General features: G+C 35.4%; 1 protein-coding gene across 1 annotated transcript in view; it reads right to left on the reverse strand.

Moving 5' to 3' along the window:
• LOC121383079 (glycosaminoglycan xylosylkinase-like) overlaps positions 1-18,688 on the reverse strand; it is a 58,748-nt gene that overhangs the window by 14,728 nt on the left and 25,332 nt on the right. The window contains exons 3-4 of the mRNA XM_041512854.1: positions 7,378-7,501; positions 618-704 (exon numbers count right to left, since the gene is read on the reverse strand). Of these exons, the coding sequence (XP_041368788.1) occupies positions 618-704; positions 7,378-7,501 (211 nt within the window). The remainder of the gene's footprint in view (positions 1-617; positions 705-7,377; positions 7,502-18,688) is intronic.

An 18,688-nucleotide genomic window follows, 5' to 3' on the forward strand; every position in this document is an offset into this window, starting at 1 on the left:
TTTATCAACAAGTGCTGATAAATTATGATATCACAAGACACGAGGGGGTATTCTTTTTATCATCCATTATCATTCTTTTCATTTGCGACAGTTGTAAACAGTGTCAGTAATGTGGGTTGAATGTCATTATATCTGGCAGCGGTAGACTCGTTAACTAGCAGAACGGCAGTGGCGTGACGTCACTAATGGTAGGTTTAGCGCTGAAACAAACACAGTGACGTAACAAAACATTGTTTGATTAAAATTTGACCAAAGGAGATATCACAAATTATAGTGCCAGCGATATCTCCTACAAAAGCCTTTAATGGATGATAAAAAGTCATAACTTGATCTCTGTTTCCACATTACTGTTTAGGATATGTCAAGGTTGAGAAATGGTCCCACTTAATAATTTTTACCAAAGACTAGTATGTTTATCTTGAGTGTCTATCTTGTATTTTCAAGCAGTGTCTTTCTGTCCCTGGCCACCACAGAGACCAGACCCAGGATAGATGTGCCCAAAACCTTCTCGGAAATATATGGGCACACTATAAAAAAGATTTTCACTCACTCAAGCAATATTTTGCTAGGTCATTTAGTAAGTGAACTGCCATGTGACCATGTCATTAACCGTTTACCTGCCAAGATGAAACGAGGCAATTTCTCCATTGTGTCTATCAGCACCACCATAGGGAGGCCCGGTCACCAAATAATCTCGAGTGTACCTGGTGTGAGAAAAATAATGAAATATTTACATATTATGTACAATCGCTTGCCTGTCATGACTGTAAATTAGTGATTCAAGGCCCCTACCAAATGTATTTCTGTGGTTGACACTACCAAATTTGTTTCTGAAGGTGTTAATAAACTAAAAGTAATAAATTGTGGGGGGTTTTAATATTATATGACCATTGTTTTTTCCAGCGTACCTGATGTGAGAAAAATAATCAAATGTTGACATATTATGTACAATGACTTGCCTATAACATGCCTGTAAGGTAGTGATTCAGGGCCCCATGGCAACCATGATACTATCAATTTTGTTTCAGGGGTTAATAAACAAAAATAAGATAAAATATATATATATATATATATATTTTAATATTATGACCATGTTTTCATGTATGTCTATACTGATGGAAAGACATAAGGGAACACTTGGTATTATAGATCAAGTTTAATTTATTTTTAGAATAGCAATGCTTGTATAATAAGCAAATATGTAATGTGAGAATGAAGTCTGTAATGTGGAACTGAATGTCTATTACACTGTCAACTGCTTGACACTAAGGATGAACATTTTTGTTGCAGTTACTCTTAGCCATTACTATTTTTATGTGATCTGTTATTTCTTTCCATTAGTATATAGGAATGTTGAAGATTTGTTTATGCTGTTTTTCTACTGTATTTTTTTGTGGCGAAGCAGCGATATAGCTATAATAGAGATAACTCTGCCCACTGCCAAATTAACCAATTGTTAATATTTATACAAAATGATTACAACTTTTAATAAGTACTTGGTTGATAAAATTTTGTTTAAATTAGCTATTTCAAGAAAATATTTTAAATATCTCAAAATTGGCAAAAACCTGGTGGAGCTCTAAAGAATATTTCTTAAATGTAACATCAGTTTAAAATTGTGTTTTCGGGGGGGTTCTGAAAGCAAATATTTTAAGTATGGCAGACTATTTTATGTAAAACATTCTTTTTTGCTTTGTGTTTTGTTAATTATGACAATTAGTTTATGTTTTATGTTATTATTATTTTTCACGATGATCCACCTTGGACTTTGTCCTTACAGCCTCAGGGAAACATGATGAAAAAGAAAGGAATGTGTCTCGATATATAAAGTTACATGTTACATGTTGAGTCTCGATAAAGAGATGTTAGTGTTTGCGAGATTAACTCTCGTGAGATCTCGTTGTCGCCATGAGTTGGATGAAGAATAAACCACATGTTAGTGACTAACTTGTTTCTTGCTTGTTTGTGTTATAATGACTATAACGCATAACGTAACATGGTGTCAGAAGGTGAAAAAGTACCCTGCTCTCGAAAAACATGTTTTGGAACAGAGTAAATGTGATATTGCTGTAAAAAACTGACCAAAATGTTAGTAAGTGGGCATTTCTTCTGTGACACTTCCTCCTTAAAGTGCGCACCAGTCCGAGAAAACTTTCTTCTTTGAACTACGACCGGAAGTGGTGGTCCGTAGTCATACGTTGGAATTGTAAATTCCTCCGGAAGTAAGCACTGCTTTGGTATGTCCGACCGGAAAGGAGCATCACAGCGATCTTTTCCATCGGAAACGTGAACCGAAAGTGTTTATAAGTAAACTTGGTGGGTTAAATACTGGATTATTTTTCTGTACTACACTGCTACTAGTAAGTGATAATAATGGGTGACCAAGAGGTACAGCCTACAGTCATTCAGAGTGTTCCGTTCCCGTGCAAACTAGAGTTGAGTGAAAACGTTGCTACAAAATGGGAGCATTTTAGACAAGTATGGGATAATTATGAAATTGCTTCGCGACTTGAACTACAACCCACACAAGTAAGAACAGCTACACTTCTAACATGTTTTGGCCCTGAAGCACTGAAAGTATACAATGGGATGCAATTTCCTAATGTAGATGATAGAACTAACATTAACATTGTGTTAGAGAGAATGCAACAATTCTGTCTTGGTGAAGTAAATGAAATCTACGAAAGGTATTGTTTCAATAAACGTGACCAAGAGAAAGGTGAATCTATAGATGCGTACTATACTACATTGATGAAGATGTCAAAAAACTGCAACTATGAACAGTTGAGAGATTCTTTGATAAGAGATCGGATTGTTGTAGGCGTTAGTGACAACCACACGAGGAAACGGCTACTACAGATGAGAAATCTGAACCTTCAGCAATGTCTAGATACCGCTAGGGCATATGAATCCACAAATCAGCATCTTCAAGAGATGGCTCAGGGAAAATCGGAAGACGTTCAAGCTTTTCAGCATAGAACAAAGAAAAAGTCTACTGTTGGTCTGCAGGTTGGTCAAAAGAGAGTTACTTTGATCAACTGTTATTACTGTGATAAACGACATCCCAAGAGGAAAGAGGATTGTCCTGCTTGGGGAAAGACTTGTAATATCTGCAAGAAAGAAAACCACTTTGCTTTAAAATGTCCTTCTAGGAGATTCAAACCAAGGAGTGATCGAAAACAAAAATCTAAAGAGAAACTATATACAGTAGAAGACAACTCTGATGACAGTAGTGAGGGAAGTCTTATGTCCGTGGATGCTATTGCTGAGGTTGCTGCTGTTAATGTTGGTGGTGAAACCTATCCTACTAGAATCTTTGCGGACATGATAGTAAACGGAGAGAAAGTGAACTTTCAGATAGATAGTGGAGCGAGTGTAAACGTAATATCTGAAGCAGTATATTCAGGTTTGTCTGAAGAAAAGCTGGAAACTAGTAACACTACACTTATTATGTTCAACAAATCTCAGATCAAACCAGTAGGAAAATGCAGATTAAGGATTCTCAATCCTAAAACTAAGAAAGAATACAGTGCAGAGTTCCAAGTTGTAAAAGAGAAATGTCGATCTGTATTGGGGTCGAGAACCGTGCAGAAAATGAAACTAATAACTGTGAATCAAAACAATTTTGAGTCTGTACATGGTGTGGAGACCATGCTTCCTCTCAGGAAAAAAGACATTGAAACACAGTTCACTGATGTGTTCACAAGAGATGGTAAACTGGAAGGAGAGTTACATCTAGAAGTGGATCCAGCGGTAGTACCAGTACAGATACCACCAAGGAAACTGCCTTTGGCAAAAAAGACAATGGTCAAGAAAAATATTGACAGACTTGTCAAGAAAAATGTTTTGGCTCCTGTCTCAGTACCTACAGATTGGGTGTCTTCTATGGTAGTATGCAATAAACAAAGTGGCATACGTCTCTGTATAGACCCAAAACCTTTAAACAAAGCTTTGAAGAGAAACCACTATCCATTACCCACGATTGATGATATCCTTCCTGAACTGTCAACGGCTAAGTTGTTCACTGTACTTGATGCAAAAGATGGGTTTTGGCATGTTGTCTTAGATGAAGAGTCTAGTTACTTAACTACATTCTCAACTCCATTTGGTCGTTACAGGTGGAAGCGGATGCCATTTGGAATTTCTCCAGCGCCTGAGGAATTTCAAAGGAGACTGCAAGAAGCTCTAGAAGGATTAGGAGTGGCTGTTGTAACTGATGACATACTACTATATGCACTGGATGAAGCTGATCATGATCGTAAACTAGTTTTGTTGTTGAGGAGATGCCAAGAGAAAGGTATTCGGCTCAACAAAGACAAAATGAAGTTTAAACAGACTGAAGTTAAATGTTGGACATACTCTAACTGCATCAGGTCTGAAACCTGATCCAGCCAAAATTGAAGCAATCATTAAGATGCCACCCCCTTCTGATAAACAAGGAGTGCAACGCTTGATTGGGATGGTGAACTACGTTGCCAAGTTTGCTCCACAGCTAGCAACAGTCACCGCTCCGATTCAGGAATTACTGAAAGCAGAAGTAGCGTTTTACTGGGATGAGACTATACAAGGGAAAGCTTTCAGCAAAGTGAAAGATATTCTGTCAAGGGCTCCTGTCCTTGGATACTTTGACAATGATAAGCCAGTAGTTTTGCAATGTGATGCAAGCCAGCATGGGCTTGGAGCTTGTCTTATGCAGGAGGGAAAACCTGTTGCATATGCTTCACGATCTCTGAACACAACAGAATGTAATTATGCACAGATCGAAAAAGAACTTCTAGCGATCGTGTTTGGTGTTGAAAAATTTGAAACATACTTGTTTGGCAGATCTTTTACTGTGGAATCAGACCACAAGCCGCTGGAAAGTATTTTCAAAAAGAGCCTACTGAATGCACCAAAGAGACTACAAAGAATGCTGTTGAGACTACAAAAGTTTGAATTTGTCTTGGTATATAAGAAGGGATCGTCATTGTTCATGGCAGATGCCTTGAGCAGAGCATACATACCACATCTGACAAAAGAGGTACATGATGGTGAAGTATTTCATGTGGATGTGCGGACTGTAACTGAAAAAGATGTTGAACTGATAAATATGTCGGAGGATGTAAGGATGACTCCAGAAACTTGGGAGGAAATACAACAAGCATCTGAAACTGATACAGTGATGAATCAACTAAAGAAAATCATTGTACAAGGATGGCCAGAGACAAAAGCAGAAATACAAATATCAGTTCAAGATTATTTCAACATTCGGGATGAGTTAACTGTACAAGATGGTCTTGTCTACAAAGGAGACCGTATTGTAATCCCTACAGCAATGAGAGGAAAAATCAAAGAAAGAATTCACAGAAGTCATCTAGGAATTCAAGGATGCCTTAGACGGGCAAGAGAAGTGGTTTATTGGCCGAGGATGAACAAAGAAATTGAAGAATGTATTTCAAAATGCTCTGTCTGCAGAGAATTCTCGGTGAAACAACAAAAAGAACCACTCATCAGTCAAGAGATACCAGATCGACCATGGCAAAAAGTCAGCATGGACCTTTTCGAAACTGAAGGCTGTGATTATCTAGTCATTGTTGATCACTATTCAGACTTTTTCGAAGTTGACAAACTAAGTGCAAACAAGAAAGCATCACAAGTTATTGGAAAGATCAAGGCTCAGTTTGCAAGGCATGGTATTCCCGAAGAAATGTTCACAGACAATGGACCTCCGTTCAACTCAAAAGAATTCAGTGAGTTCGCAAAGGAGTATGGATGTATGCATGTTACAAGTTCACCAAGATATCCACAATCAAATGGAAAGGCAGAGTGTGCTGTCAAAATAGCTCAGTCTATCATCAAGAAAGCTCACAGAGCTAACACCGACCCATACATTGGCCTACTCGACTACTACAACACTCCGACAGAGTTGGTAACCACATCGCCAGCACAACGGATGTTTTCTCGCAGAACTAGAACATTGTTGCCTACTGCTCGACGTCTGCTCACACCAGAAGTAGTAAAAGATGTCAAAGAAAAACTGTATTATCGGAAAGAAAAGCAGGTCAAGTACTACAACAGAAGTACAAAAGAGCTTGAAAGTTTAAAACCTGGTGATATTGTGAGGATACAACCAGTAGAAAAAGGGAAATGGGTTTTGGCTAAAGTTGAAGGTCAAGTGGATGTGAGGTCATACCAAGTGCGAACAGAAAATGGTAGAACCTACAGAAGGAACAGAAAACATCTAAGAAAAACGGGAGAAGAGTATGCACCAGAACCATACGTACCAGAACCATGTATTCTTCCTGTAAACATTCAACCTATCCAACCTACCCAGGAGAGATGTGAAAACAAAGAAGCACAGAGTACTACAATACATCAGTCAATGTCAGAGATACCAGTTCAGACTAAGACGGTGCGAAAATCACCCGAGAAGCTGAAACGCGCATTTGGTGAAAAACTTATTGTTACAAGAAGCGGAAGAGTGTCAAAACCAAACCTAAAGTTTAAATAATTAAGTTAGTTTAAGTACAAGAATGAAGAGAACAATTCGTTATGGATGTGCATTCTTGGAATATAATTTTTCATTATGGATGTGCAAGGACATGCATAAAAACCACACAGGTCAGAATAATACCTGGTTTTTATGTATAAAGGCAGGGCAGTCTACCCTCGTCCTTTATTGTGTTTATTTTCGGTAGTTAATTGTTATAGTTCATTTGAATAGTTAAGAAAACAGAATAGAACACTAATGCAAAGTTGAAATTGTTTTATTTACAGAAACTCTAAATTGATTGTAAAGGGAGATTGGCTAAAGAACTATTCAATAAAAAGAACTGTTAAACAGAAGAAGACTAGAAACTTTAGTTTGAAAACAAAAAGGGGGAGATGTCTCGATATATAAAGTTACATGTTACATGTTGAGTCTCGATAAAGAGATGTTAGTGTTTGCGAGATTAACTCTCGTGAGATCTCGTTGTCGCCATGAGTTGGATGAAGAATAAACCACATGTTAGTGACTAACTTGTTTCTTGCTTGTTTGTCTTATAATGACTATAACGCATAACGTAACAGAATGTTTATTTAACAACACCCCAGTACAAATATGGATAACACTTTACAACCAATTATTAATAATGCATTAAAATATTAAGATAATATTCATTATTCTGCTGATATTGGTTTTCCTATGATGAAATGTAATACATGTATATGTTTTACATTTTTATGAACATTCAATTTTAAGGAGGTTTCAGTGGAAATAACTTTCTAAAGTTTTACAATCTAGATTGGTCTAGATCTGGAAAGATGTTTAGATCTGTAAAGGTGTTTAAAAATATTCAAATACATGTATTTGCAGTGTATGTTGTGCATGTAAACACAGGTAACACATGTACATACCACATAGGTTTAAATGCAACCTTCTGGCCACCTTTCAGTACTAACAGAAGCTTCAGCTGTGTCCCTCTGTAACCAACATCAGCTGAGATTATCTCCCTTGTGGCCATTTCTCGCAGCACTCCTCCTGAAAACAAAAATCACTCAAGAAGTAAGACAATAATCATATATAAAGAATAATAAACAAGCTTACCTGTCATTCGATTTTTATAAAAATGAGGGAACAAGTTTGATATCTGAAACCGAGTCAAATATTAGGGAATATTTTGTTCAATATGGTATCGTGGTTCGCTACACAAGTTTCAGAGATCACTTCGTATACAACAGGCCTAAAAATAACATAGCCTGTCTTACTTATGTTTTTTAATTCACTATTTTGTAGAAACAAAGCTAGATATGTGAGTAATCTTAGAACAAAACATTTTCCTGAGCAATTTTGTGTGAGGTAATGACCTGATTGCCACAAACATACATGTACCATCCAGTGAAATAAGCACAATTGAAATGTATTGTTTTGTGAAGTATAAGTTAACCTAAAATTGATTGAGCACTGTGATGCATAAATTAAATGCAAGTGTTCAAATAAGTTTTAGTTGGAAAATACATTTAAATTTATTTTAAATTTGGTTTTTGAGGATATGTAAGAAATAGAATACTATGTCTGTGTCTGTTAATACCATTTACATTATATTTGACAGCTAGTTTAAAATCTAACCAACTCGCTTTTGTTTGATGAATACATTTTTAATCAATTCGTAAGATAAATGGTATCTAAAAGCCACTCATTTAGTATTCTGTTTATATTCATGTTAACAAGAATACCAGTGAGGTACATGATACGCCCGTCAGTAGTTTGATGGAAAACCATAGATATTAATGAATAAGTTACGGGTATGATTAAGTGAAATTTTTGCCATGGGATGGATGAACAGTTTGTTTTGGACCAACTACTGATGATACTGTATTCATTGGAGAAGATGCTGTCTGATTAATAAAGTTATTGTTTCTTATTAGAAAGATACATTTTTTTTTAGCATGGGTACTCTGGTGACACATTTATATTGGCAGAGAAACAGTTTATGTATGTAATGTTAACAATATAGAACCACTAACAAATTAGCCAAACAAGGATTTACTGTTATGTGCAGTAGACCGTGAAAACTAGCTCAAAGTGAACATGTAATAGTATGTGACATACCGCCATCCCAAGTTGTTTCTACATGTGAGGTTTGATGGCCCTGTATGCATGTGTAAGCAAGATATGGTCCAGACAAGAAAAAGTTAACAGATGGATGTTCGGACAGACGGATGGACGGACAACGTCATACCATAATACGACCCATAGATGGGCGTATAAAAAAACTGACAGTAAGTGTTGATTATGGATTCATTGTAAAACATTTCGAATCTAACAAGATTATCAGTTGTGCTACGTCTGGATCTGAATCTATATAATGCATGTTAGTAAGCAATTTGTGAGACCAAAAATACCAAACAAGTTTATGACTGATCATTCATTCTATGGTTTTACAATTGCAACTTGTTTTTCTTACTTTGCTTGGGGAATAGGAATTATGATTTCTTTTCTCCAATCAAAAGGAAAGTCTCCAGTAATCCAGATTTTATTTAAAATATTCAAAATAACCATCAAAGATGATTCAGATAAATGTTTTAATAATTCATTATGAATTTCATCTGGGCCCGTGCTTATAAAACTTTTGGAGTCCAGACTCAGTCTCTAATGACATCACATGCATACAATTTGTATGGCATTGTGTCTCAGACTCTATTAGAGTCTCGAGTCTAGACTAAAACTTTTATAAGCACCAGGCCAGGTCCTACTGAAGTATTATGGACTCTACAAAGAGCATCCTGCAATTCCTTCATATAGTGATGGGCCTGTTGTACACTTCAGCATTTTCAGATGAAAAATTAATAGGCTCTTTTCAGTTTTATTTCTGACAGACACAAAAGCATCTGTAATGAAAGCAGAATATGAATGATGATAAAAAATTGTCTCCCCAGCCATTAGCAATGTCCTATGAGATGTGACATCAGTATCATTGACATACAAATGATGAACTATATTACTGGATTCCTTTCCTTTGATCTTACAGATGTTTGAGAATTCAACTTGAAGATAGTTTCTCCAAGATGATTTTTAACGGTCTGATCTCTCTACAAGCCTTAGACCTAGCAATGCGATATGCATTCAGGTTATCCCCAGTAGGTTAATGTTTGAATCTCTCAAGGATCCTGTTTCACTCTCTGATTGCACCTTTGCATGTATCATTAAAGGAGGGGACAATTAAGGCATTTGTCAACGACATATAATGCACATTATTGCTTAATATCAAAAAGTATAATCGTATAGTTAATTAATAAAACGCTTAAATGTGACGGCTATTATATATAACGGACACAGCCATTTTGTACCATCCCAGTGAATACGCCCTCTGGCGAGGTGGTGGTTACGTAATACCTAACATGTCACGTCAGGAATTAGTCTTCGAACTGAAAAAAACAAACATACCTGATTTTTGCGGATGCATCGCAATGTTCTGTAATAATATCCATCCAAGGAAGCCAGCACCAAGTATATATTATATTTCAATACAAAATAAACCACCATTGTCAAAGTGTTGAAATAACTGTCTTATGTTTTGTACATAAATTAACCAACGTAGTGAAATAATAATCAGAGTGTTTTCTTGGTTAATTGGTCTTTTCTTTCTGTGGCCTTATGAAGATCACAGGGTATTGTGTGATAATCGCGTGGACACCCCTCAAATCGTAATGGACATTATCAGCCATCCTGCTTTATTACTGTAAGTAATTCTGTAAAACCCTTGATTAAGTAGACTTTCCCTATCTAAAATCACAAAACTGACCAATTACATAGTCCCAAAGAAAAGAAAATTATCACCTGGGTATCATGAGTAGTTGTTTTTGCTCGATAGTACCCTACCAATAGGCCTAATAATAAGCATTTTTTCTTTGGATTTTTTTAAAGAGAAAAATACTATAACTCCATTTCGTTCTATTGATGCAAATTGAAATATATTTAGTTAAATAGTTTATTATACTATCAAGTCATTTATGTTGTTTTACAAGTCAGGTTGATGAAAGCTAAGCGCCTTGTAAATTAAGAGCGTTTGTTTACACTGTGCTTAAGAGGAGTTGGACGGAGCTGACGTCACTTCGCCCCAAGCTATACCACCGGACATCACAAAAACGAACCAAAATGGCTGCCCCCAGTTAGAAGGAATAATCATGGTTTTTTAATAACTCTAAAATTACATGTTTTTCATTTGTTAAAGTGTCAGTATGTGTTGGTGGTCTGGATATGCGTCTTTCCAACACATAAGGCTCTTATTTGAGTTTACCCTCACTTTAAGCCATGGTTTATTAAAATGCTTTGGTATACTGCCAAAGTCTCAGGAATAGTTTCATCTGCAATGACCTTCAAAATGGAAGTAAACAAAAACATGGGATCATCAGCATTAGTAATGTCAGACTGTTGTAGATGCTGAAACTGACCCCAGTTTGCCTACACTAACATCCACCTTTGAACAGATTTAAGTGAGATACAATTTCGAATCAACTCATAGATAAATGGTATCTAACTGCCACTCGTGTAGTATTCTCTATTTTTATATGTATCCTGGCGTCATATGTTTTCAATACGATCAGCAAAAAATTAAAATATAATAAAAACAATACTTCGTACATACAGTACGTACTACTTTACCTTTCTCAAGTCACATTAGTTTATTGTGAAAAACAGTGATAATTTCCCAAGAACACAAAATTTTCCTCCAAAAAACTGCTAAGTCATACAGGTGTTTCCACTATATTTTCACAAACGTCATATGTTTTCGATAGTTTCATTGGCTGTCTATTTTTGTCCTTTTTTATGGCAGTGAAGGGTCTATACTACGTGCAATAATTTACATCAAAATCTTCTTTTGAAAATAAAATCATATGTTTGTAACTTGTAAAAAATATTGAATAATCTTCAGACCAATAGACAGTGTTCACTTAAAACATATTTACATTATGTTTTCGTCATAGGCTAATGTCTAATCCTCTTGTTATACGTATTAACGGCACCTAAATTCAGACTGTCACCTTAAGTACTTTGACAGAGATACAGAACTACATGTATATATTTTCAAAAAATCTAATTCCACCAAACCACCTTTATTTGTAGTAAATGTAAATGCACATGTAAACATGCCCCCACCAGAAATTACCGAAAAGATCTTTGCTGTGAATGACATAAGAGGTAACCCAACGAGCCTTCCATAAATTTTATTGTTCAGTGTAATGATCACGTGGTATATCATCGAACTTTGGCAGGTCAGATGTCAGTGTTGCAGATGATAATTTTGCAGAGATTTGTGATACCTGGATTTCGCTATGTGAGGCATTTCATTAGTACCAAAATATTGCATTACGAAAAACTGATAACATGCACACTATTTATGGTATTATAATTAAAACATAAAGTTGGCAGCTTGACTTGAAGCATTTTTAATATTGTGAGGTAAAAGACACTTCGTTGTTTATGTTTAGGCTGATAGTGACATAATATCTCGCATAATCTCGCGATACATGCAGTTACAAACAAAGTATCGAAAACATATGTCGATCGATATTGTATGACGGTACGATATATGATGAAAATTAGGGGTTATTTTAAGGAATTCATCAAAGAACAGTTTTCAAGTGGAGCTATAAATATGGAATTCTGGAAAAATCTAATCATTGTCATCAGGTACATACACTATTGCAAACTGAGACAATGTTGGTATCTGGAAAAAAATAAGTTAAAAAAACCAAAAACAATTCTGATACAAACATATATTGTAAATTGTAAAATACAAGTGGTTCATTCTACGATATACCACCTCCGAAAGTCAATGTACCTACTGTAACGTTGTTTACGTGTATTCATACGCGGTTAAGTGTCACTGTTTGTAAATATGGATGACGTACACATAGAAGGCGCCGAGTCGTTTAATTTGGGTGAAGTGGAAGAAATATTCGGACTAGAAAATGACCCTGAAGAATACTCTCCAGATGATATAGCAATGCTTGCTGCATCGGCCGCTTCAAGCAGAATTTCAATTAACAATCTTCCTGTTGAGCGAAATCAGCAAATTGAGAATGTACAGTCACTGACAGCAGACAACACTGATAACTCACACTTTCCAACAAAAACGCAAATATTCAAAAATTCTACAACAAACTGATGAAAATACTGATCCCTTAAGTGCACCTAGCAGTGAAAAATCATCGTGTAAACCCTAAATTAAAAACACAACAAGTGACCCAGTTTACCTGATCATGTCCTCTCAAAGTTTTCAAACAAACTCGCAAAACACGAATTACAACAAACACAGCTCCCAACATCAACAAAATTTCTCAAATGACGCCTACCTTTAACATGACAGGCTGTAGAGTTGAAATTCACAACCATTATCACACAACAAATATGAATTAGCAACGTAGCACAATAAATAAAAACAAATAAATTCAAATCTGATCGAAAAACACTTTTACAAGTTTACATTTCAGACCATTCCATATTGCAGGGTATTTGAAATTTTGTTGTGTTCTTCCATCTTAAAAGTGGTTTATTGGTATTGCTTTCAGTTCAAAGCATTATGTTGTTGTTATTGTTTTTGTGTCTATATAAATAAAAATTGGTTCAAATACACAATAGTATTTTTTATATAACTACATGTAGTTTTGAAAAATTACTTCCAATTTCGTTACCCCATGATGGACTCTTCCTATCGATTGACGTCATTCAGTTACAGACACGTTTGAGAAAATGTGAAAGAGTAATTTCGTGAATGAAAATAGTTCGCTATTTATATTACATTAAAAATAAAACATATATAATTTACAGAAAATAAAATAAAAGAAGGTAAAAGGTATTTTACAATGGAGATCACCAGTTTCCATTCTTTTCTTCTCAAAGTGATATCGTCTAAATTGACGGTGGATAGGTGGATGACCACCTCGCCGCTATGCAGCTTGGTGGTCATCTGTCAATCCACCGTCAATTAGACGATATCACCATGAGAAGAAAAAATGGAAACAGGTGATCTCCTAAAAGCACAATGGTAGTGTTTCTACCACAAAGAAAATTTTAGGTATGCCACTGTGGAACTGAATGCAACCAGACAACAAGGGGTATGTGGGGCCTCCTCCAGAAAGAAAATGGGTTAAGTTTAGGATTAGAGTAAAGAAAATCATACGGTAATGATAAGAGTAATTAATTTTATAAAAAAATTAACTTAAAAGATAAAATCTGCAAACATTTTGGATATGGCACCATACCCATTTTACCCTTTGGCAGAAACCCTGAATGGTCAATGGTCACCTGAAGTACAGAATAAATATTTCATCTTATCTTATCTTATGTTCTATAATTAGCCTTAACGCTAGATCTTAATAATAATAGTTTTTCATTTTGTGTGAATTTATTAATGTGTAACAGCAACATATTGGATACAATCTTGTCAGATATGGCTTCATATAATCAAAAGAATGCATCTAGTAAATACTGGCTTTTGTTAAATTACCTCTAATTGCCACTTGTCAATAAATGGTATCCGTCTCCATTTAAACACGAACCATTATCCTATGTGGATCAAACCATTACCAGCAGGTGCATCTCATCCACATTATCAACAACATGAGGGGAAAATGTCATCTCCTAATCCATGCCATCCCCAACCCCAATATCTAGCAATGGTCAAGCATTTGCAGGAAAGCTGACAGATTTGCCTATGAAAACTGAATGAACTGATACAACAAATATGTATCTGATTCAAAGGTTTGGTATTTTTATAAATGAAATAACATTGTAAAGACAGGGCTTCTAGAATTTTTATAAAAATCCACTAGCCATGGGATCAGTGCTTAATTTTTTTTACTAACCCAACTTTAAGTAATATAATTTTATTAATAAGAATAATATGATATGTCACCTCAAAGGCATACTGTCACAGATTTAAGGACCTTATTTCTCTCAAAATAGATAATAAATAAAAATTGCATTAATTGTTGGAAACCATATCTAGCTATCGCATCACCTTAACTAAACCATGATGGAGTGAAATCCATGTCTACCCTCTCAGCAATTTCAGCTTTTGAATTATGAACCATTGCCATAATTCAGTTATTTTTACAAAATATCATTAATAAATGGAGTATGGTGGTTATGAAGATGGTTGAATAAAGTACATTTAGGGACAAATCAAATATTTTTTGCTCAGGTAATACTTTGTTACACCATTAAATAGGTCAGTGGTCTGTGACAATATGCTTTTAAAGAGGGAGAGAGTTTCATAACCTGTAGATGTTGGGGGGAGGGGGGCAGAACCTAAAGTGGGAAATAGAGCTTTAAACACTTACATGTAGTTGTGGGGTGGCCAGGAAATTTATATTTATAAAATAGACTTAGGCCAGGATATTCATATTTATAAAACAGGCTTATATGCAGCATTTGACAAATTTTGTTCTCTATCCGTCAGGCATAGTAGTTATTTACTAACCGTTACAGTAGTTATTTACTAGCCAGACATTGAATATCACTAGCCATGAGACTGGGGCTACCATAATCTAGAAGTCCTCAAAGAAATTTTATTAATACATGTAGTTTATTCTTTAGTGTTCTTGATAACAGGCCTTAGAAAATTGAACGTGCATATAACTCATTTATCCATTACACAAAAATAAATTCAGGAAACCAATTTCCTTTTTGCATAATTTATGTGCAAATATAAATTACATTCTTAATTTAATGTGTGTGAAAAAAAAGGTTATGCAATATTAGATTTAATTACAAATAATTAAAGTCTGGTAAAAAAATTATCTTTAAAAACAATTGGATATTGGAAGAAAGTATTAAATGTCCTTCAAGTAACGTATTATTTTTCTACAAAAACTACAAAACATAAATGTGGTAAAAATTGAAGTTTGTTTTGTTTAATCACACCACTTGAGCACATTGATTTAACAATCATCGGCTATTGGATGTCATACATTGGTAATTCTGATAGTCTTAGATACAAAAAACCTGCTACATTTTCACATTAGTAGCAAGGGATCTTTTATATGTACCATCCCACAAACAGGATAGTACAAACCATGGCCTTTGATATACCAGTTGTGGCTGGAACAAGAAATAGGCAAATGGGCCCACCAAGGGGGGGGGGGGGGGGTCGATCCTATAGACCGACCATATATATCAAGCGAGTGCTTTACCACTGGGCTACATCCCACCTCTATCTTTGAGATTAATTAAGCCATGGGTAAGATCAATACACACACAGAAGCTTGCAAATTAAAACACCCAGCAGAACATCTTCACATCACCCTTGTAAAAACAGAATGAAAATGTTTATTACATTACCAATCAATAAAAATACTCCTGTTCCAGTCTGTTATTCAATTATAAACAGCAAGATAATATGAATAGGAGTGGAAGAATTAATTAAAGTAAGTTATATGTACTACATTATGTATGTAGTGGATACTGGTCTGTGCACCGTTACATTTCTAAGTGCATCATAAATTCCCTGATGCTGTATACTGCATGAATACGCAAAACACAAGAAATAAGATGCTAACATTTATGCTACATGTCATATGTGATGCAACGTACATGTATACTGAACACTTTGGAAAGAGATTAAGTACAGATATTTGTCATATATGTGATAAAACATATATTGTACACTTTTCTATAACAAGATTGAAAAGGGATTAAGTACAGATATTTGTTATATATGTGATGCAAAATATATTTCACACTTTTTTATAGCAAGTTTTAAAAGGTATTAAGCACAGATATTTGTCTTATAATGTGATATAAAATATACTGAACACTTTTTTATACAACAAGTATAAACAAGAGGACTAGTGAGGTACATGATATGCCCATCATGAGTTTGATGAAAACAATACCTATATTAATTAATGAGTATGTTACAGGTATAATTCAAGTCATATTATGTAAATTTTTTGCAATGGGATGGGTGTGAAATTTTTGCAATGGGATGGATGAAGAGTTTGTTTTGGACCAACCACCATCCCAAGTTGTTCCTACATGTGGGTTGATGGTCCTGTATGCATCTGTATGCAAGATATGATCTGAACAAGGATTTACTGTCATGTGCAGTAGACCGTGAAAAATAGGTCACAGTGACCTAGTAATAGTACGTGACAAACCACCATCCCAAGTTGTTCGTACATGTGAGGTCTGATGGTCCTGTATGCAAGATATGGTCTGGACAAGGATTTACTGTTATGTGCAGTAGACTGTGAAAAGTAGGTCATAGTGACCTAGTAATAGTATGAACAAACTGCCATCCCAAGTTGTTCATACATGTGAAGTTTGATGGTCCTGTATGCATCTGTATGCAAGATATTGTCCGGACAAGGATTTACTGTTATGTGCAGTAGACCGTGAAAAATAGGTCACAGTGACCTAGTAATAGTATGCGACAAACCATCATTCCAAGTTGTGAAGTTTGATGGTCCTGTATGCATCTGTATGCAAGATATGGTCCGGACAAGAAAAGAGTTAACAGATGGACGGACAGACGTCATACCATAATACGACCCATCATAGATGGGCATATAAAAAGGGATTTAACACAGATATTTGTCATGTGATACAACATATACTGTACACTTTTTTTTACAATAAGTATAAAAAGGGATGAAGTACAGGTATTTCTCAATCAAGGTTGAAAAGATTCATGTTTTTATTAAGGAAGTTTAAAAAGGAAACAAGTACAGAACACTTTTAAAACTATTTTTAAAAAGTATAAAGTACAGACCTTTTTTTAAAAAGAAGTTTTGAAAGAACAAATTACAGACATTCTTTTTTAAGGATATATGGGATGGGAAGGGAACTCTATTTACGTGCCCATATCCACAAGGGTTCAGGCACGCCCACCCCGGATTTAGCCTCTGACCTCGCCAGTGACCAACTCCGGGGCGGGGGGAAGGATATATTGTGTGAGTGGAATAACCTACATGTTTATATATACCGTCAATTTCTCAAGATAAAGGTAACTATGAGACAGCTGTCTAATTTCTGCTAACAGGGGAACAGACTTGTGCTATAACTCAATTGTTATAACCATAGAATCAAAGTGGAGAGTCTCTATATTCCTTAGTGCAAATGGTTGGAAATACCTGTACTATTTTTGGTAAATGGCATTAACAAACAAGCAGTGTTTTGGCTGCTTCTAATTAAGCAAGCTGAATGCAACAAAATGTTTACAAGCTGAAGAAAAAAAAAGTACATGTATATACGTGTGAAAGTTCATATTGAGTCTGGTCTGATTACTAATTAATTAAGCAAATCCTATGTTCATCTGTAGATTATTGGTTGGTATTTTTGTTTTCTTTTGTCTTCAGACCGCAAAGCCTTGGATTGAAGACTGGGCCAGGAACACATACATCGTACAAAATGTATACAGAACTCAAACAATCTATGACTAGTGGACCCATGCAGTCAGAAGAATTGGGCGGAAAAATCAATGATCAATGGATTTTATGCAAGAGGGAGTAGCACTCCAATGAAAATTGAAAATCTCTGGCTTCTTGTGAGACAGCTTTTGTTATGTGGAACAGTCAGCATGAAACACATTTGTTATTGTGCTATCAGGTGACACGTTATGGAGAAATAAAAAATACAAAAAAATATACAGACAGTTGCTTGTAAAACAGGACTTGTGTGAACGGTGCTCGGAGTTAATTCGGTGAGCCTAATTTCCACACTCACACTGGATATCACAGACACAGTGCGGACAATTTTGGTCCAGTATTCCAAGGTAAGTGGAAGACATACAAAATACAAAATATATGGATCCTTCTATAGTGAGCAAAGTCGGTATATGAACATGTGGCAGCATGCCAACTGAACACATGAAATCAGTTTCAGAAATTTTACAGCAGGATTATTAATGCTTGGCTGTATGCATAGATCACTTCAGACTAACCACTTGGCTGTATGCATACAGAGCACTTGAAACTAATCAAGTGTTTTCAAACTTGAAGACATTTTATGAAAAGAGAAAATAACATTTTCACATTATCCTACTGTAGGAAGCAGACAGCACTTCCAAACAAATGTTGTTTTGTCCCAAGTTTCTATTTATATCTACTGATGAAAAACACAAGAATAACAAACTGGGTCACTGCCAACAGATGAGTTTTATATTATGATCCTGTGGATGAAGTAAAAGAAAACTCAAAGCAGATCAGATTATCTTGTGAT

Source organism: Gigantopelta aegis, chromosome 10 (assembly GCF_016097555.1).
Source record: "Gigantopelta aegis isolate Gae_Host chromosome 10, Gae_host_genome, whole genome shotgun sequence".
In the NCBI taxonomy this organism is placed as follows: Eukaryota; Metazoa; Mollusca; class Gastropoda; order Neomphalida; family Peltospiridae; genus Gigantopelta; species Gigantopelta aegis.